The sequence below is a fragment of the Pseudonaja textilis genome, chromosome 13 (genome assembly GCF_049901715.1).
Source record: "Pseudonaja textilis isolate UNSWEBS1 chromosome 13, rPseTex1.2, whole genome shotgun sequence".
NCBI lineage: Eukaryota > Metazoa > Chordata > Lepidosauria > Squamata > Elapidae > Pseudonaja > Pseudonaja textilis.
Window position 1 is genome coordinate 2,324,168 of NC_142002.1, and position 21,895 is coordinate 2,346,062.

At 42.0% G+C, this 21,895-nt stretch overlaps 1 protein-coding gene across 2 annotated transcripts in view; it reads left to right on the top strand.

Moving 5' to 3' along the window:
• The window catches only part of MEGF11 (multiple EGF like domains 11), a 498,439-nt gene that overhangs the window by 307,443 nt on the left and 169,101 nt on the right, over window positions 1–21,895 (top strand). For both annotated transcript variants that reach the window (XM_026709368.2, XM_087941849.1), the window contains exon 7: window positions 16,395–16,641. In XM_026709368.2, coding sequence (XP_026565153.2) covers window positions 16,395–16,641 — 247 coding nt within the window. The remainder of the gene's footprint in view (window positions 1–16,394; window positions 16,642–21,895) is intronic.

Below are 21,895 nucleotides of genomic sequence, written 5' to 3' on the forward strand. Positions count from 1 at the left end.
TAAGGAATCCAGTGTTGGCAATGCTTGGATTTAGAGCTCATCCTGACAGCAAATGAAGCCAGAAGCCATATTTCCAATGCACTAAACATAACCTATTTGGGGGCCAAGCAATTGCTCATCCCATATTAAGCAAGTATTGCATTCAAGACATCATTTTTTCCCACTTAAAAGAACTTAGAGACTTTCACCGTATCAATATCAGCATCTCAGTTCCCCTTCTTTTGTCCCAGTGGCCTAGTGGTTAGTGGGTTGCACTAGAAAATCCTGCATTTCCATCCATACTCCACCACGGAAACTCAGCTGGGGACTTCATGCTGTTTTTCTCTCTGCCTACCTCACCGAGGTTTGCTTATGGAAATAAAATTGAAAGAGGGACGATTGTCTTTGTTGCCTTGAGCCCTGAGAAGAAAGGTGGGTTTTAAAATCTGGGAAATAAAACTGTTTCTGGATGAACAGCGTGGTAGACAATTTCTCCACAATCCTTGTGAACAAGAAGGGAAGCCAAAGTGATGTTCTCATCCAATAATCAACATGAAGCTTGTCTTCAAAACATGATCTCCAAAAGGAGAAGGAAACAAAAAGATGTTGAGACCCTAGAAAGAGTGCAGAGAAGAGCAACAAAGATGATTAGAAGTTTAGAGGCAAAATCATACGATGAACAGTTGAGGGAACTAGGTATGTCTAGCCCAGGGATCTTCAAACTTGGCAAGTTTAAGACTTGTGGACTTCAACTCCCAAACTCCTCCTCCAGTCATGTTAGCTCAGGGATTCTGGGAGTTGAAGTCCACAAGTCTTAAACTTGCCAAATTTGAAGACCCTTGATCGATCTATCTATCTATCTATCTATCTATCTATCTATCTATCTATCTATCTATCTATCTATCTATCATCTATCTATCCTATCCTACTCTTATCTATTCTCTCTCTTTCTATCTATCTATTGTACCTCTCTTTATCTATTCTATCTATTCTATCTTCCTCTCTCTTTCTCTCCCTCTATCTATCTATTCTATCTATCTCTCTTTCTATCTATTCTACCTCTCTTTCTCTATCTATTCCAGGGGTCTCCAAACTTGACAGCTTTAAGACTTGTGGACTTGAACTCCCAGAATTCCTCCTCCAGTTATGTTAGCTCAGGAATTCTGGGAGTTGAAGTCCACAAGTCTTATACTTGCCAAGTTTGAAGACCCTTGGTTTAGCCCAACAACAAGAAGGACTAGGGGTGACCTGATAGCAGTCTTCTGATACTTGAGATGCTACCACAGAGATGAGGGGGTGGACGTATTCTTCAAAGCACCTGAGGCAGGAGAAGAGGTAATGGATGGAAACGTATCATACAGAGATCCAACCTAGAACTAGGGATAAATTTTCTGACAGAGAGAACAATTAATCAGTGGAATGGCTTGCCTCCAGCAGTTGTTGGGTGCTCCAGCCCTGAAGGTTTTCAAGACGAGATTGGAAAGCCATTTGTCCAAAATGATACAAGAACTCCTGCCTTGGGCAGGGGGTTGGACTAGAAGACCTCCAAGGTCCCTTCCAGTCTTATGATTCTATCCCTTCACTATCTTGTGTGAAATACCTTGCCTGTTTTACAACAAATATAAAAGCACATTTGCCCAAATTATGCAGGGACAAGTTGCTGCTTTTTCACAAATTATGTTTCACAGGTACTAGCTGATTTTTTTTTTTTCATGCCCTGATATATTGGGCTTCAGGACAAAGAGGCTCAGAAGGACTTAAAGGTCATTCAAGGGCGTGCTAAGAATATAACTTTTTGAGTAGACGTCGTCCTATCTTGGAATCAATAGAGAAAAGGGGAAAAATGAGTTTATCGTAAAATTCTCATTCTCAGCCTTTTGGGGGAGTAAAGGACCTTTTTTTTCCCCCACCCGTATGAACAAAAAGATAAAAGGCATTGTGAGATACTGATCTATTTAGACATCTTAGAAGATTTAGCACAAAGAGTTGAAGGTTAACTGAGTGTGCTTGCAAAGATATTAGCATTTAGGAATTCTGTGGCACTTCAAAAACCTTTTCAGACCTTCTTGGCAAGCTTTCTAAAGAAGTCACCTGATAATCAGATACAGAAGCTTCTGGCTTGTTCTTTTGGGTGTCTGGATTGTCAGCCCTGGATTTTCATAGCCTGAGTTCAGAAGACCTTAATTTCCCCTCGCGGGTCATTGTGGACTTGGGCTTTTGAATTTATCTTGATTATTTTTTAAACATATGCTTTGCACAGGCAAAAAAAGTTTACCCCCTTCAGATCCTCATTGTTTTTGATAAAAGTGAGGCTGCTGGATTTAAAACATAGAATAGTAGGGTTGGAAAGGAACTTGGAGGTCTTCTAGTCCAACCTTCTACTCAAGCAGGAGACCTTCTACCATTCCAATCTCTTCTTGAAAGCCTCCAGTGATGGAGCACTCATAATTTCCGGAGGCAAGTTGCTCCATTGGTTAATTGCTTTCCCCATTAGGACATTTCTCCTTAGTTCTAGGTTGGATCTCATTTCAAACGAGAAGAGAACATCAGTGAGATTATCCTGGATGGATTGGGATGTTCCCACAAATGTAGCCAAAAGGCTTATTTGCGGCTCCCCTTTGTTATCCAGTTTCATCCAAACCGCAACATACTTTCCACCCTTCCATTAAATCCCAAGGGCAAAGTTTCCAGAAAGCAACCTCATCATGGAGCTCCTTCCAGCTAGACAATGTGTGCAGCCAGAGGTTGATGAGTTAGTTGCATTCTCTATTGCCTCTATCAATAAGGGTAGCTGAAAACGCCATCAAGAGAAATTAGCAAAAGATTTCTTTCTTTCCTTCCTTTTCCTCTTTTCCTTTTCCTTTCTTCCCCTTTTCTTTTTCCTCTCTCTTTTTCTTTTCCCCTTCCCTTTCTTTTCCTTCCCTTCCCTTTTCTCTGCGGTGAAAAGATATTTGAAAAATTGCTGCTTAGACTTCGACACAACAACCGATGGGATTAATATGCTTTCTGGCCCCACTTTGAAACCCTGTTTCTCAAACAAGGAGAAAAAGTTGCTTAAACAGGAGTCTCCAACCTTGGCAACTTGAAGACTTCTGGATTTCAACTCCCAGATTTCCTCAGCCATCTGAGGAATTCTGGGGTTTGAAGTCCACAAGTCTTTTAAGTTGCCAAGGTTGGAGACTCCTGGCTTAAAAGACAGCGATCTACAGGGGCATCCACAGGACCTGGCTGTTTTCATTGAAATGACGAAAGCAGCACTGCGGTGTTGAGCTGCAAGCCCCTCCTTTGAGCACCCAGACAACATCACAACACCTGCACCCAGGAGTGGGGCTCTCATCGTGATCATGCCACACGGATTTTTTTTTCATGCTGTTGTCCTTGTCGGTCCCCCGTGGATGCCACCGGGGGTCCAACTGCATAAAAATTATATTACATTCCCAGAAGACAAAAAAAAATGCAGGGCCAACAAATTCTGACCTTCTGAAACATTTCATAACTAATTATGGGCTCTAGAATAAATTTCTCAGTCCATTAAATCTTGAAGACACCAGAGGTCAATTACGTCCTTATTTTGGTTGGTATTCCAGGGTCAGAAATACAATTGAGAGCCAGACATGCCAGATGTGGCTCTGTGTCTTCTGTAGCCTTGCTTGAAGACCTTTCAGACCTTCCTGAGTTCTTTGCACATGGAGAACCTTGGCCCCCTGATCAGAAACGTTGGAAGGTGGGGACACCTTGCCTGGATTTCCAACACGGTTTAGAATTCTCTAGGACTAATTAGGAATCCAATTTGGGTGGAGTGAACAGCTGGAGAGCTGGAAAGCCCAGCTCCTCACCCATCTTCTGCCACGATTCAGTAACAGAGTTGGAGATCATCTAGTCCAACCCCCCTGCTCATACAGAAGACCTGTGCTATTTCTGACTAATGGCTGTCCAGTCTCTTCTTAGAAGCTCCAGTGATGGGGCACCTACAACTTTCAAAGGCAGTTAACCAGTGGAACAACTTGCCTCCAGAAGCTGTGAATGCTCCAACACTGGAAGTTTTTAAAAAGATGTTGGGTAACCATTTGTCTGAAGTGGTATAGGGTTTCCTGCCTAGGCAGGGGGTTGGACTAGAAGACCTCCAAGTTCCCTTCCAACTCTGCTATTCTATTTGTTCCACTGGTTGATTATTCTCACCGTAAGGTAGTTTCTCCTTAGTTGCTTCTCTCTTTGATTAGTTTCCATCCTTTTTTGTTGTCCTGATGCTTTGGAAAATAAGTTGCCCCCGTCTTCTTTGTCATAGCTCCTCAAATGTAGCTCCTGAGCTTTTGCCAGTTTGGGGTCTCTGGCAGTTGGTCCAGAAGATGCACCAGGTGTCTTAATTCTTAATTATGGAACAGCTTGCCTTCTGAAAGTTTCATCACTGGAAGCTTTCAAGAAGAGATTGGACTGCCATTGGGCAGGGGGTTGGACTAGATGACCTACAAGGTCCCTTCCAGCTCTGTTAATCTGTTAAATCTGTTAAACACTGGAAGCGCTATCATTTCCCCCTTAGTCCTTCTTTTCATTAAACTAGACATACCCAGTTCCTGCAACCGTTCTTCATAAGTTTTCATCTCCATCCCCTTCATCATCTTTCTTGCTCTTCTCTGAACTCTTTCACAAAAACTCAACCTCTTTTTTGTACTGAACTCACCAAAACTGTATGCGGTATACCAAGTGTGATCTTACTAGGCCTTTATCAAGTGGTAGCATTATCGCATACGGGCAGAAATTATAGCGGCGGAACAAAAGAGAGAAATGGTGCAGCTCGCGCCTGCTTCCCTGGTAGGTTGAGGATGCTGTGAATTGGTGCCTTTGTTTTGAAAAGGCCACACTAATATACGAATGGCGTAGAGTGTAGAAAAAGAATGGTGCGCTCTGGTTTCCCCACCCCCTGTAAATGTTAAAAGGATGTTCAAATCTTTTAAAACCTCTTGGAAAGAAAAGAGAACAGAAAGGGACTGCATGTAGATACGGAGAGAAAGCATTTCTGTCATGTTTCAAATATGAAAAGAATCCGTTTGGAAAGATTTCAACAGGCCAATTGCTTTCCTCTTCTGAAATTTTTTGAGAACGTAATTGTTTTATATTTTCGACAAGGAGGAAGAAATAATATTATTAAGCTACTGTACACTGATGGTAGCCCCACCCCCCCAAAAAAAGAAGAAAAGCAAATTCCAACTAAGGGTTGATGTTGCTGTTTGGCTAAAGAGGTTGTAAAATAAATTGCTAACTGATAGTGGCAATATTCAATCAATCTTTTTCATGGCCCGTGATGGCAGGCGGAGACTGGAATGAATGCCTGAAGTCTTACGGGTCATTCTTCATTACACAAATGGAATGGTGACTTTCAAGAAACTCCTTTTGCTGTTGTGTCTTCGTGGTGGAGAAATGTGAAGCAGAGAAAGTGAACGCCCTTTGGGACAGCCCTTTCACAGCCAAGGGGTTTATGTGAGCCATGGGTCATTTCAATAGCATGCAATTCAAATTTAGTTAAAAAAATCAAAAGGAAGAGTCAAACGACTAAGTAGAATTGGGCTGGTTAGACAGTATATAGTTAGCTTAGGAATGAGAGCTGCCCCGCCTTAAGGGAATGTTTCATGGGAAATGTAGTTAATGCCTCTTGGGAGATGTAGTCCATGTCACACGGGTACATCTGTGTAATCCTGATTGGTCACTGAATTGACCTCTGGTTGGGCTGAGGGAGTTTTGGGGCATTCTTACCTGGACCCCAGCATCGTGTTGGAGTCTTCCTTTAATATAATGCTATGGGATAAAAATAACCATGGTTTCACTTTCAAGTCCCAGGAAATACTTTTATGTATTTATTGGATTTTATTAGGCATCCTCAAATATAACTCACAGTTATGCTGAGATTCATCTAACGTCCAATCCTTGCCTCAACAGTGTGAAAAAATGGTTAGCATTATACCAAAGGAAGATAGATAGATAGATAGATAGATAGATAGATAGATAGATAGATAGATAGATAGATAGATCACCATAGCATTCACAAAAGGCCAGCCCAACTTCAGAAAACTGCATTTGTCTAAGCAAACAGCAAGTCATTTGTTGGGTTGGGGGATCGGCCTTACAAACGCACAAAGCAAACTGCACCCCACGTGTGTTTCTTTTTTGGAATGGTCTGAGGAGCCCCCTCCCCTCCCTTTCTCCTGGGCTACCATGTCCTCCAGAGTTAAGCCACAAATCTTTTCCAGTTGTAGCCTGAAAGAGCCACAACAACTGCACGCTTCCTGAGCATGGCATTGATTTGGCCAAATGTGGGACCTCGCTTATTTATTAATAAATTTAAGGTCATGAGGACAAAATCAGAGGTGGAAGTGTTGAGTCCAGGGCTCCCTGTTTTCACTGCCTGTTAATTGATTGCAAAAGGGACATCCATTTGTTCTCCAATTTCTGAATGATTAGGAGGCTGGAGGCTAAAACGGATGAAGAATGGCTGCGGGAATTGGGTGTGTCTGGTCTAATGAAAGGAAGGACGAGGGGAGACATTAAAAGAATGGAATGGAATGGAATGGAATGGAACGGAACGGAACAGAACAGAACAGAATAGAAGAATTGGAAGGGACCTTGGAGATCTTCTAGTCCAACCCCCTGCCTAGACAGGAAATCCTACACCACTTCAGACAAATGGTTACCCAACATCTTTTTAAAAACTTCCAGTGTTGGAGCATTCACAACTTCTGGAGGCAAGTTATTCCACTGGTTAATTGTTCTAATTGTCAAGAAATTTCTCCTTAGATCTAAGTTGCTTCTCCCCTTGATTAGTTTCCACCCATGGCTTCTTGTCCTGCCCTATCCCAAGGGTCTTCAAACCTGGCAAGTTTAAGACTTGTGGACTTCAACTTCCAGAATTCCTGAGCTAACATGACTGGAGGAGGAATTCTGCCACGATGCAGGAGGCTGACTAGGCCATGCCCACCATGGCCACGTCCACCCACCAACCGGGCAGAGAACCCATTGCTGAAATTTTTGAAGCTCACCCTGGTTAAGATGGCTTCTTCTCCGTCATTCTCAGAGTATATGTTTAATGGTGTAAGTACAAGTAGTCCTTGACTTACAGCATGGCTGAAGTGTCATGCGATCCCCTTTCGTGACCTTTGGCGACCTTCTGACAAGCAAAATCAATGGGAGAAGCCAGGTTCACTTAACAACCAGGTCGCTCACTTAACAACTGCAGTGATTCACTTAACAACTGTGGCAAGAAAGGCTGTAAAATGGGGCAAAATCCCACTTAACAACTGCCTAGTTTAGAAATAGAAAATTTTGGCTCAATTTTTAACTGTCTATGAAAATTCTCAGTGAGGGGTGGGACTCAATTTTTTTAACAAGTGGTTCTGTGGCCGTGGCTAGGTGGCCATGACCATGTGAATCGATGGGCGTGGCTTCTTCTTTTTCCACAACCCCCCCTTTTGGGGGGGCTCAGGGAAGCTCCTGGTGGGGGTTGCTCCCAGGAAGCTTCCCTGGACCCCAGGAAGGGAAAAAATGGAGGGGAGCACAAAACCACACACCCACACCCCTTTTTGCCTCCTGGGCCTCAGGAAAGCCACCTGGGTGAAGCAGTAAGACAGTGAGGGGCATCCCGGCACAGCTGATCATCAGAACAATCATCAGCTGATTGTTGGGGGGAAAGAAATACCTTAAGGAGTGACTGGGCTGGGGAGAATGCTGTCAGCAATGTCGTGCATGCACAATAAGGACTGACTGGACGGGAGGAGCGGGGCCAGCCAGGGGCATGATTTGTCAGTTCTCTGAACTGTGGAGAATCATAACAACCGGTTCTATAGAACCAGTCTGAACCGGTAGAATGCCACCCTTGATCTCAGTCATCCAGGTCATGGTTGTCTCAAAGGTGCTATTTCAAAAGGCAACTGGACTTTGTCTTTGTTTTTGAGGAAGAAGAAGAAGTTTCATTTCTCATCCTAGAAGCTTCATTAGTTCGGCATTAGTTTTGATAGAATCATCCAGCAAGAACCGATGAAGCTCCTTGAAGGAGAAGCAAAAAGTCGTCTTCTTCCTCAAGGGAAGAGACATCTTCCAGTTGCCCTTTGAAAAACCACCTTGGGGACCATTTGGGTTCAGTTGTGGTGTTTAGTTGAGGGCCTTCTGTATTGGAATGACAGTTCCAGAATCTCTCACCAAAATAACCGGTGGTCATGTTGACCAAGAATCTTGGGAGTCCTAGTATCATCAAGGAAGCCCACCAGTGAGCAAAAGATCAAAAGTTTGCACAGAGATAGCTTTCTTCATGGGACTTTTTTGGAACTAGTGCCTGGAAGAAACATGATCCTGCCCTTTTCTTGTAAATGTGCAAGTTAAAAAGAGGGCAGATGAGTTTGCATCCAATTTAGACAGGTAGGTAAGTAGCAGGAGAAAATTATATATTATGCTTATATATGTTTCTCCCACTTGGTGTTAGTTACGTCTGCCTGATGAAGATATTCTTATGGAAATGACTTCCAACAGCACAATTATACCTTTTAGAAATAAAATTTGGCAAAGGCCCCCTTAGGGCTGTGCATTATTTTTTTTTAATCTGACTAATAGCTTCACGTTCATTAAGATAGAAAAATAATATTTGATTTTTGTAGCAGGATTGAACATTTCCTTGCATTTAGCTTGATTGGCTGATTCTTTGATTTATCGACTTACTTGGAGTAAATTGCTGTCTGGAATCCTGCTTGTTTTAGAGATAATTCATCCAGTTTGCTGCCTTCCTTGCAAAATTAATGTTTTTAAATTGTACAAAATGCAGGGTAGAACAGTTCTAGAAGGGTTTATTCTACCCTTTCTGTCTCTATTCAGATTTAAATTAGAACAAATTAGGCAATTTGAAGCTGGCTATAAAATGAGCATGAAATTTCTTCTGATTGTGATGGACCATGAAGTTTCGCCTTCTCTTCACCTTGGATGGAATTTTTACAGTGTGTGTGTGTGTGTGTGTGTGTGTAATATAGTTTGTGTGTGTGTGTGTGTGTATTGTGCAAGGTTCTTTACATAAGCTCAAAGAAATGCATATAGAGGTACTGAAATAGAGCCAAATTAAATCAGATCTTTTAAGGACACTACCTGTTCAGAAAAGAAGTTGATTCCTTTATTAATGTTCTCTCTGGAGAATTATTTGGATAATGTGATTTTTTAAAAAAGAAAAAGAAACTAATGCTGTTTGTCTTGGAAACCAAGAATAGTCTTGATGTTTGAGAACAGGCCAAAATGCTGACATTTCAATTCTAAAAGCAGAGATGCTTAGAATTCATCCCTTTGCTTCTGTAGATGGTTGCTCATTCCTAATGAAGAGTTCTGGGAAGACATCTTCATGCATGCTCAAAGGCAGACTCCTCCTCCTCCTCCTCCTCCTCCTCGCCCCCACTTCTTCTTCTTCTTCTTCTTCTTCTTCTTCTTCTTCTTCTTCTTCTTCTTCTTCTTCTTCTTCTTCTTCTTCTTCTTCTTCTTCTTCTTCTTCTTCTTCTTCTTCTTCTTCTTCTTCTTCTTCTTCTTCTTCTTCTTCTCCTTCTCCTTCTCCTTCTCCTTCTCCTTCTCCTTCTCCTTCTTCTTCTTCCTTCTCCTCCTTGACTGTGGAAATCACGTCAGGAAAAGGATTTACTTTCGGTTTTAGCTAGAGGCATCCAGAAAGATCCCTCTGGTTATCTTCCAAAGTGAAGTCCTCCTGTAACCTTTTTTCAAAACTGAGAAGTGACAGTAACAGAATAACCAAGTTAGAAGGGACCTTGGAGGTTTTCTAGTCTAACCCCCTGATCAATCAGGACATCCAATACTATTGGTCATAGAGTCTCTTCCACTGATTAATTGTTCTCCCTATCAGGAAATACTTCTAGTTGGCTTCTCTCCTTGGTTAGTTTCCATCCATTGCATCTTGTCTTGCCTTCAGGTGCTTTGGAAAATAGGTTGTCCCAGGGAGCTAAAGAGGCTTCAGGTAGATGGGAAAAGAGGTCATGTAAGCCTTAAGAAGGGATGCAGTGGTTCAGTGGATAAGACGCTGAGCTTGTAGATCAGAAAAGCTGGCTGTTCACCAGTTTGAATCCCTGATGCCCTGATGTGGTTTAGTGAAACAGAAACCCAAATTCTGTATTGTCCTACAAATGTTGCTGGGAAAAGTCTCCTGCGTAAAGGGACTGAAAAACTGTTGGCGGAATGGATGTCGACGAGACACGAACAATCTTTTAACTTTTTTTTTTCTAGTTGGAATCCTGAAGTCTTGTTTACTTTACCTTTAGGCAGTTGCAAACTGGATCCTCAGGGGGGTAAAAGGAATAGATACAGTATACCATAAGAATAAAATAACGGGAGAAAGGACTAGATGCTTAAGCCAGGGATCTGCAAGCATTAGAATTAAATTCATGAGTCCTTCGCCACAAAACGTCCATGCTGGTTTTCCTTTTGAATATCATTCTTCTCAGAAATCCAATTTAAGAAGAAACGTTTTATTTATTGCTGGTGTTGAAAAATGGTTTCTGGAAATCACTCCAGGATTTAGAGCATATCCCCCCTTGCCCCCCAAAAGGATATCCCGACATAAATCACCTTCTTGAATCTTCCACACGATTGGATGCTGTTCTAGGAACTTAAGACCCAAAAGTCTTTTGGGCATCTGCAAATATAAATTTTCTCTTGAGAGACCCTAGTTTCTCCTGGTTTCTGTATTACTTGGAGTGCATACTTGTAAACACCCTCAAACACTTTCATGTCCAAATGTTCTTGGTGGTGAGAAGATTAGATGTTGAGATATGATATGATTTTGCACTTGGCTTATCAGAAAGTGCTTAGCTAACTCTTAAAGATTGAAGATCCTTCAAGAAACTTCCACGAACTGGTTTGGCCAAAGCTTTCTTGCAATTATATCATGCCTTATTCTTCTGTATCTTAGATTGATATTTGGTGGTTCATACCTTGTGGTCATCCAGGAAAAGATTATGTGAGATTAAGTCCACAAACAAGGAGGTTAAGTTGATATTGATGGCCTTTTCAGAATTATAGGGATTAGGAGTGGCATCGAAATATAACTAACTCTATCATTGATACAGGGAGAAGAGACTAGGTGAGCATGAATCACTATTCCACCTTTTGTGGTGTAAACATAAGAGCTGCTTCCATCTCATGAAAGCTACAATCTGCCTCCAGTTCTTATTTCTTTTATTTAGTTTTGTTATTATTAAATTTCCAGGTATGTGGAACTTTCTGTCTGCTTGCTTTATAGCAACTTATCAAATCTAGCACAAGAAACCCCAATTCATTTGTAAATTCAGTGACTAGATTTTGAAAACTCTTAAATGCATTTTAAAAATTGGTTTAAATTGTTTTATATAAATAGCCCAAAGATATAATTGTGAATGTAATTTCTATCCATCCTTTTCTTGTTAATATGCATTGAATAAACAGACCTAAAATCAGAGTTTCCTGACAATGAGAACAATTAATCAGTGGAATGCTTTGCCTCCTGGAGTTGTGGGATGCTCCATCAATGGAGATTTTCAAACCAGACTGGACAACTGATTGTATGGAATAGTATAGTATGCTCAAGCAGGAGGCGGGTCAGACTAGAAGACCTCCAAGCTCCCATCCGTCTGTTATTCTGTTAATTATTGGAATGATTTGTCTCCTGGAGTTACAGATGTTCCATTACTGGAGGTCTTCAAGAAGAGATTGGAGAACCATTTGTCTGGAATAATATAGGCAGGGGTGGGATTCTACCAGTTCGCACCTATTCACTAGAACCGGTTAACATTCTAAGCAGTTCGGAGAAATTGCTGGGCTAATCCTGTAAGGAAGGCAGGAAGGAAACATTCTGGTGTTGCTTATAGAAACTGCCTCTCCGTTAACTCTTATTGCATTCTTGGCAGGACTAGAGTTCCTGTCTCAGGAACTTCTCTGGACATTTTTTTCTCTCCTTTGCTGATACTTTGCTTGTGTGGAGGGACCCTTCAAAGTTACAATGGCACTGAAAAAAGTGACTTATGACCACTTTTCACACTTACGACTGTTGCAGCATCCTCACAGTCATGAGAGGCCAGGCAAGGAGATGCGTGCCTTGATGTGAGTGATATTGAATTGGCCACGCCCAGCCAATAACATGACCACCAAGCCATGCTCACCCAGTCACATGACCACCAAGCCACGCCCACCAACTAAGCCACGCCCACAGAACCGGTTGTTAAAAAATTTGAATCCCACCCCTGAATATAGGGCAATGGTGGCTAACCTTTTTTGGCTTCCAGGCTGGTAATTGCGCGCGCACTCACTTGCGTGCACTCACATGCCAGCACCTAGAAGGCAATGCATGCTAGCCCCCCCATGCCCCCTGTGCATGCACGCACGACCCCACCCCTCAGGCGCCACTGTCTGCATGTGCATTTTCCCCCTCGTGCAATTCCCTGCATATGCACAGGCATCTTCCGTGCAACCCCCTCTGCCCCTTGCGCATGTGCCCCAGATACCCAACAATCAGCTGTCAGGCGGCGCGCACGCACATGCGCAGTAGGCTCTTCCATGTGATCTCTCGCGTGCCTGCGGGAAATGGCTCTGCATGCCACTTCTGGCACGCATGGCATAGGCTCCCCAACATGGGTATAGGATCTCCTGCTGGAGTAGGGGAGGTCAGACTAGAAGACCTCCAAGCTCCCACCCGACTGTTATTCTGTTAATCAGTGGAACAACTTGCCTCCTGGAGTTGTGGGTCATCAGTGGAGGTTTTCAAGAAGAGATTGGACAACAATTTGTCCAGGATGGAATAAAGTTTCTTACCTGGAGCATGGGGTTGGATTAGAAGACTCCAATTTATAACACGAACATATAGTTATTTCCTGGAGGTAGAACTAGAGGAGGAAATTGTTAAGGGACCAATGATTGTCTGGGAGAGAAATGTGGGTCATAATATAAATTTGGATGAGTGGGAAAAGACTTGGACCAAGAACTGGAAGCTGACTTTGTCGACGGCATTCAAAGAAAATCAATATAAAATGTTTTGTAGATGGCACCTAGCGCCGGCACGACTGGCAAAAATGTATCCAACCTTGAAACCAGAATGCTGGAAGTGCAAACAAAAGAAAGGAACGTTTTTCCATATGTGGTGGCAATGTATAGAGGTCAAAAAATACTGGAAGAAAATACAGAGATGTTTTTTTTTGAGATTACAAAATATAAATTGAATTTGGAACCCGAAACATTTTTATTAGGTATGATTAAAGGGAATTTGAGTAAAGATAAAAGATACCTTATTGTACACATCTTAACTGCAGCAAGAATTACTTCAGCACAAAATTGGAAGAGTGATAAAATACCACCAGATGAAGTTTTGATTCAAAAAATAATGGACTGTGCTGAACTAGATAAATTCACTATGGAACTGAAAGGCAAAGAGATTAGAGAATACTATGCGACATGGGAGAGGCGGTACAAATGGATGAAGGATAAGGATAAAAATAATGTATAGTCACAAAATAAGAAACATGTATATACAATGACACAATAACTGTTAATGGAAATGAGATTTTTGTATTTTTTGTTTTTAAAAAGAATAAAAAATTTAAAAAAAGAAGAAGACTGCAAGATCCCTTCCAGCGCTATCATTGTAAGATTCTAAATTTGTGTTTTATTAAAGTTGGTAGTATGACAAGATGCCACTCGACTTTTGATTCTGGGCTAATATAGACTAACATGGCTCTCCTTCTAATGGGAATAGACTTAGTAATTGGCTGTCTGCAGAAGTCATAAATCCAGAAGGGTCAATGGATAAAGACTGTTAGGTTGATGGGACTGCAGTCTGGATATTAATGGAGTCTGGATGAACGCAAAGGACAGAGGAGAAGAAAAAAGAAAGAAAGAAAACATGAACCAAACACATCCCTGCCATCTGGAAGTGTTGCGGAGGGTTATAGCATCCGCTGCCAGAAATCGAATAATGATAGGAGACTATAAAAGAGACTGATTCACATTTTAATGGAATTCCTCAGGAGTTCATGAGTGTATATCTGTTTACTTAGTACTAAAATCCTTGTTCCAATTTTGGCTGAAAATTAATCTGAAAAAGTTCTGACAAGAGGGGTGATGTATAGGGCTCAAACTGAATTCTGCACCCCCTCTAGTACCTATTCAGATTATATCTAATGACAAGAATACATTTTTATTAGAAATGGACTATAGAACCTAAGAGAAAGAAGAAACTTCCTGACATAGAGCAATTAATCAGTGGAAAAGCTTGCTTCCAGAAGTTGTAGGTGCTCCATCACTGGAAGTTTTGAACAAGGGATGGATGGGCATTTGTCCAGAATGGTAGAGGGCAGCGGGTCCAACCTTGGCAACTTGAAGACTTGTGGACTTCAACTTTGAGTCAATGTTTTACAAGGTGGCCTTTGCCACCGGCAAGATGAGCAAAGATGTTTAAAATCATGTCCGCCATATATGTTGGAAATGCAATCAGGGATACAGTTCCAGGGCTGGGCTGCTGAGGCTTTGCAGGTGGTTCAGGAGAGCTCCTAGCTAAGATACTATGCAGTTTGGAGAACCCCCAAATGTCACTCTTAGCTGATCCCACCCACTCCACACCGCCCCCCCCCAGGAGTCCCCACACCGTCCATTTTGGATGCAGGTAAGTGCAGGGCATGCACAGAGGCTTGGGGAGGAAGAAAAACGTTGCTCCCAGAAGTTCAGGAAGGCCACAAATGGGCCTATTTCTGGCTTCTGGAGGGCCTCCGGAACCCAGGGAGGCTGTTTTCGTCCTCCTGGAGGCTCGAGGAAAGCCTCCAAAGTCAGGACAAAAACTGTAGTGCAGGAGGCTGACTGGGCAATGCCCACCCTGGCCACACCGACCCAGAGAACCCCTTGCTAAAATTTTTGAAGCTCACCCCTGCCCACTTTGTACTATCATGTGTGGTGAACATGTCTAAAGCAGGGGTGGGTTTCTGCTGGTTCTGTCCACCTCTGTAGAACCGGTAGCTCAGAAGAGCAGCAGACAAAGAACCGGTTCTATGTCTGCTGATGTTTTTGCCTGCCCGCTTACCTGGGCTCTTACCTAACCTTTATTTCCTGATTTTTTCAACTTCAGCTGCCCTGCGAGGCACAGGTGCAGTTAAAAAAGCAGGAAAAAAGGGCTTTTTGAAAGACTGCACACAGCATGCTGATGACGATTTACAGGCGTGCGCCAGCAGCATGCAGGGAAGCACATCATCAATCACCGAACCTCGTAAATGACTGAACTGGTAGTTAACCCTGTCAGATCCCACCCCTGGTCTAAAGGCAAAACATTTTTGGACAAAAATACATCCATGGTTGCTTGAAATGATAGAGCAACATATAGGTTTAAAACCAGAAATATTTTTGCTAGATATACCGCCAGAAAAATATGAGAAAGGGAATGTACCGTGTTTCTCATATAATAAGGCCGGGTCTTTTTTTTTTTTTTTGAGCCCCGAAAAAATGGCTAGGCCATCTTTTCAGGGGGTGACTTAATTCCCCCCCCCTTGCATCTTCGGGCGGGCGGGTGGCAATGGCTTGGATGTTGACCTTGGCATTGGTGGGGCACTTCGTATCGGGGTCAACGCAGGCAGCACCATATCCAGGTGTGCAACAAAAGTACTTCCTAACGGCAAGCCCCCCCACCATTCCCCCCCCATTTCACATGTTTTAATATAGGCCTTAATTTGGGGGGAGGGGCTTAATTTCATTTCATGCCTATAAAACATGCTGGGACTTCCTATTGGGGGAGGCCGTATTGTTGGAGAAACAGGGTATATTTGACATTACATGTTTTGACCGCAGGGAGAATTGTATTTGCACAACATTGAAAAAAAATGAAGAAACTCCTACAGATGAAAATATAATTAAAAAAATATTAGAGTGTGCGGAAATGGATAGGTTAACATTAAAGATAAAGGACAAAGAAGACACAGAGTATCTTTTATCTTGGGATTTATTTTACCAATAGTTCGATAATATATAGTGTATATTAATATATGATGTATTCTTATTACTGTATGGTGCGATATTAATGCAGCATCAAGGATTTTCAATTCAGTGTATAGAATGTGAAGGAAGTGTGTTTTTGTTTATTTTCATAGTCATAATGTACATTGAAGATGGTATTTAATTTCGTTGTACAAGATTCAATGACAATAAAGTAAACTAAAACTAATCTAATAATAAAGGTAAAAATTAGAAGTTCGAAGAATACCATTGTATATAATTAAAGAATATTATAATTATTATTATTATGTATAGGTAAACTGTATTGGCTCAAACAATACACTGTTTATTAAGCACTCATATATGTTTTAAAAATGTGTATTTAAAAAATGAAATGTGGTGTTGTGGTTGACAGTTCTCCTAAAAGGATCTTCCTGTTGTTGTTGTCGTCTCAGGTTGTGATCAGGACCATTGGGGCCCCCACTGCAGCAACCCTTGCCAATGCCGGAATGGAGCCCTGTGCAACCCCATCACTGGTGCCTGCGTGTGCGCACCAGGGTACAAAGGATGGCGCTGCGAGGACTTGTGCGAGCCAGGAACTTACGGGAAAGGCTGCCTGCTCAAGTGCCAGTGTCATAATGGGGCAACCTGTGACCACAACACAGGAGAATGTCATTGTGCGCCTGGATACACGGGAGTTTTGTAAGTCAAGGGGCTGCGGACTTGATGTTCAGGGGATGGAATGGACAGTTTTGTGCAGAGGTGAAGGCCTCGGGTTGGGAGCCAGAAAGTTGCGAGTTCAAGTCCTGCTGCAGAGATGAAGCCAACTGGGCCAGTCATTTTCTCTCAGCCCTAATAGCAATAGCAGTAGCCCTTACTTGCTAATGACTAAAAGACCCCCAAGGTCTCTTTCAGCTTCTGTTCTGTTCTACTCTACTCTACTCCACCCTATTCTGTATTTTGTTCTTCTCTATTCTATTCTATTCTATTCTATTCTATTCTATTCTATTCCATTCCATTCCATTCCTCTATTCTATTCTATTCTATTCTATTCTATTCTATTCTATTCTATTCTATTCTATTCTATTCTATTCTATTCTACTCTACTCTACTCTATTCTATTCTTCATCCCAATATTCTATTCTATTCTATTCTATTCTATTCTATTCTATTCTATTCTATTCTATTCTATTCTATTCTATTCTATTCTATTGCTACGCTACTCTACTCTACTTGAGTCTATTCTACCCTATTCCATTCCTCATTCCAATATTCTATTCTATTCTATTCTATTCTATTCTATTCTATTCTATTCTATTCTATTCTATTCTATTCATTTAATCTGGTTCTCCCACTGACTTTGCTTGTCAGAAGGTCACAAAAGGGGATCACGAGACCCCACGGACACTGCAACCGTCATAAATAGAGTCATTTGCCAAGCGCCTGAATTTAGATCATGTGACTATGGGGAGGATGCAAAGGTTATAACTTTGAAATATGGCCACAAGTCTCCTTTTTTTCAGCACCATTGTAACTTTGAACGTGCTAAATAAATTGTTGTAAGTCAAGGACTACTTGCACAAAGGGGCAAGCCTCTGCCATCACAAATCGAGAGTCTATTGACACCTTTGGAATGAATGAGCTGGAAGGGACTTTCAAGGTCTTCCAATCCACCCCCCTACTGAAGCAGGGGAACCTATACAGTCTCAGATATATGCAACTGTCATGAGCCGTGTCCTCCAGGCAGTCCAGGACAAACAGCGATGCCCCTGCCAAAATGGAGGAACCGGCCACCACATCACCGGAGAATGCACCTGTCCCCCAAGATGGATGGTGGGTAACACTGGAGCATCCCTACAACTGAGAGGAGAGAAGAATTGTAGCTTAGGGTGGAACTGTGGGGCCCTTAGCGCTCTCAGAGTTTGGCGGCTTTTTGCTGAGGTTTCATTTGCAAGGTAGAGGACATCAATAGCCCTGATGACGGGGCCTAGTTGGGTAAGGAAACGTCTGCAAGAAAACCTACCAAGCTCCAAGAGCACCGTGGACCCCACACCTACAAAATCAAGAGCCTTACGGTGTTTGTCTGAGAATAGAACAGAACAAAATAGAAAAGGAGTCCCCAAACCTGGCAACTTTAAGACTTGTGGACTTCAACTCCCAAGTCCACAAGTCTTAAAGTTGCCAAGTTTGAAGACCCCTGGAATAGAATAGCAGAGTTGGAAGAGACCTTTGGAGGTCTTCTAGTCCAACCCCCTGCTCAAGCAGGAGAACCTATACTATTTCAGATAAGTGACTATTCCGTCTCTTCTTAAAACCTCCAGTGATGGGGCATCCTCAATTTCTGGTGGCAAGCTGTTCCACTGGTTAATTGTCCTCACTGTTGGTAAGTTTCTCTTTCATCCCTTATGGTTCCTATCCATGCACATTCACGGAGCATGGGGCGCAAGTGACATCACAGATGTCACCACAGCATTCTGATGCCACGGTGGCTTCCAAACAGACCCTCTATGCTAATATGCCTTAATAGACCCATCGTTCCCTGTGAATTGATGTGGCAGTATAAAACATTTATTTTTTGTCCATTCAAAACAGCTTCCCTGAGACAGTGGCTATTGATTTCGTTTTCCTTGTAAATATTTATAAACGTTTATTGTGAACATTAGGGATCTAGGACAGATTAGAAATTCATAAAACAGCTGCTGCAACCCTTTTGCGAGTCCATCCATCTAGATTCTCAATATGTCCGTTGAATTGATCCTGCCTGACTTCTCCAAGTTTTATTTAGTTTCCCAACCTTGGACAAAGATGTGAAGTTTTCTCTAGGGATTCGCAGACTGCAGCAAGTCACCTCTGCTTGTGGTCTGCTCTTTAGGGTACAGATTTAAGATTTCTGGTCTATTTTTGTTACTGTTTAAAAACGTAGAACACCCCCATCAGCTTAGATTGAGAAATAGATGGGGGTTGCAGTTACCCCCCAAATCATTCAAGGTTAAAATGGCCCTGAAAAAAAGTAACTTATGACCATTTTTCACACTGTTGCAACCTCCCGGCGGGCACATACTGTAATCACAATCCAGACTCTTGGCAACTGATTCACATTTATGATGGCTACATTACCCTGGGATCAGGTGATCACCTTTGGTGACCTTTTGACAAGCAAAGATTTTAACAGATTTAACTGATTAACAGCGGTGGAAGGGACTTTGTAGGTCATCTAGTCCACCCTCCCAACCAAGCAGGAGACCCTACACCATTTCTGACAGATAGCTGTCAAGTCTCTTCTTGAAAGCTTCCAGTGGTGAAGCTCCCACAACTTCTGTTCCATTTGTTGATTGTTCTCACTGTCAGAAAATTTCTCCTTATTTCCAGATTAAATCTCCCCTCAATTTCCATCCTTTATTCCTTGTCTGGCCTTCAAATGCTTTGGAAAAAGAGTGTTGTCTTACCTGAATCCTTCTTCTCATTACAACGATGGAGAATAGATTGACTCCCCTCTCCTCTCTGTGGCAGCCCCTCAAGTATTGGAAGACTGCTATCCTGTCTCCCCTGGTCCTTCTCTTCACTAGACTAGCCAGGTCCACATCATACAACCATTCATCGAGTGTTTTAGCCTCCAGTCCCCTCATCATCCTGGTTGCTCTTCTCTGCTCTCTTTCTAGAGTCTCAACATCTTTTTTATAGTGCGGTGACCAAAACTGGATGCAGTATTCTATGTGTGGTCTTACTAAGGCTTTATAGAGTGGTTTTAGTACCTCCCTTGATCTTAATTCTATCCCTCTATTAATGTAGCTTCAGATTGCCTTGGGGTTTTTCGGCTGCCGCTGCACATTGCTGACTCATATTTAACTGGTTGTCCACTAAGACTCCCTAGATCCCTCTCACAGTTACTGCTATTAAGCCTGGTTTTCCCCCAGTCTGTATGTGTGTTTTTCATTTTTCTTGTCTAAGGGTAAGATTTTACTTTTCTCTACATTGAATTTCATTTTGTTAGATAAGGCCCAGGGTTCAAATCGATCAAGATTCATCTGGATCTTGAGCCTATCTTCTAGGTGTGTTAGCTATTCCTGCCAGCTTAATATCATCTGCAAATGTGGTGGGTTCCCCTTCTATTCTCTCATCTAAGTCATTTATGAAAATATTGAATAGTACTGGGCTTAGGACAGAACCTTGTGGTACCTTACTGCTTACTTCCCTCCATGTAGATGTAGTACCATTAAGGACTAATAGTTGAGTACGGTTTGTCATCCAGTTACAAATCCATTTGGTGGATGCTGTCTATCCTACTTTTTTCTAGCTCGCCAAGAAGTAGGTTGTGGTCTACTTTGTCGAATGACTTGCTGAAGTCAAAGTATATTATGTCCACATAAATGGACGATGGAGAAGGGAGATTCACATAACAGCCGTGTTACTAACTGAACCACCGCAGTGATTCACTGAATAAATATGGCAAACAACATCGTAAAATGAGGCAAAACTCAACAACTGTCTTGCTTAGCAGTGGAAATGTTGGACTCCGATGTGATCATAGGTTGAGGATCAACTGGAGATTTTACAAAGTGAAACAGAAGGATCGTCTTTCTTTATTTTAAACTTTTGAAAGGTTGTTTCGATTATAAAGGAATCTGCCAAACAATTTGAAATGTTTTCCTTCTGCTTCTGGGGAAGTTGTGGATTCAATTGGAGGGGAAGGTTATACACTTGCCCAAAACTGACCCTGGCCAGAACCGGTTCTTCTGCAGATCTCCTAGGTGAAAAATATGCATGTCTAGCTCATCATGACTCAGTGGAATTTGTTTTAACATGCATTCGCATCCCATGCGTAAAGACACTTGTATTCTTCCTATATATCTGGTAGGCTATACAGGTGATCCTTCACTTACGACCACAATTAAGCCCAAAATTTCTGTGGTTAAGTGAGTTTGGCCCCGCATTTTATGACCTTTCTTGCCACAGTTGTTAACTGAATCACCACAATGGATAGATTAGTAAGACAGTTGTTAAGTGTGTCAGAGCATTTGCAGTGTGGCTACTATTGTGAGACAACCCAGGAGCAAAACACAGCACACGGAGACTTTGACATTTAACAGTGGTTTATCTGCAAGACAGTTATATACAGAAATATACAGTACATGGTAGGCAAATACCTGACGAGCAATCAAGCTTCTGAACTCTGTACAGAGAACTCTACAATGGAGACATGACCCAAGGAGAGAGAAATACACCCACTAATGGCTGCCTTATATAAACACCTCTTAAAGTGGCAAAACTTCTGTGGACCCCTTCTTAGCCTAAAAAGGCAATAACAATGCAGATTCATCTTCACTGCATCAGCCTTACATTGCATCAACTTTACAGCTAGTCAGCTCTTAAATCTCAATACCTTAACAAAGTGATTTTGGCCTCCCCTCCTTTTGTTCACATGATCACATTGCAATTGTCATAAGTATGAGCCAAGCATTTGAATTGGCCGGGTGGATGTTGCCGCAGTCATAAGTGTGAAAAATGCTCATAAGTCAGTGCTATTGTAACTTTCCATGGTCACTAAATGAACTGCTGTGCGTTGAGGACTTTCATTGACTTTTTATTTTGTATTAGGAGCCTCAAACCCTTTGAAAGCCTCAGCTAGGATTTGAGAAGCTTCAACTTGTGACTGTCTATTTCCTGAATCTTCCCCCTGCAAAAAAAAAAAAAAAGTCCTTCTGGGAGCCAGAGTAGTGATTTTCTTTGGGGATAAAGATCTGTTAACGTAAACAAAAGGTTTTGAAAGAAAAGCTGTCTTTTTCTGAGCAATAAATATCGGCTACCTACATTTTGCCCTGAATATGGTCAATGGGATCCGGCTGCATGATGAATGATTTGTGTATACCCTGGAGCAATGGCGTTGTAAATTACAAAATTGTTTTGTCTCTCTCTTTCTATTCGATCTGGGTTGCTGCCCTACTCCTTTTCTTGCAAC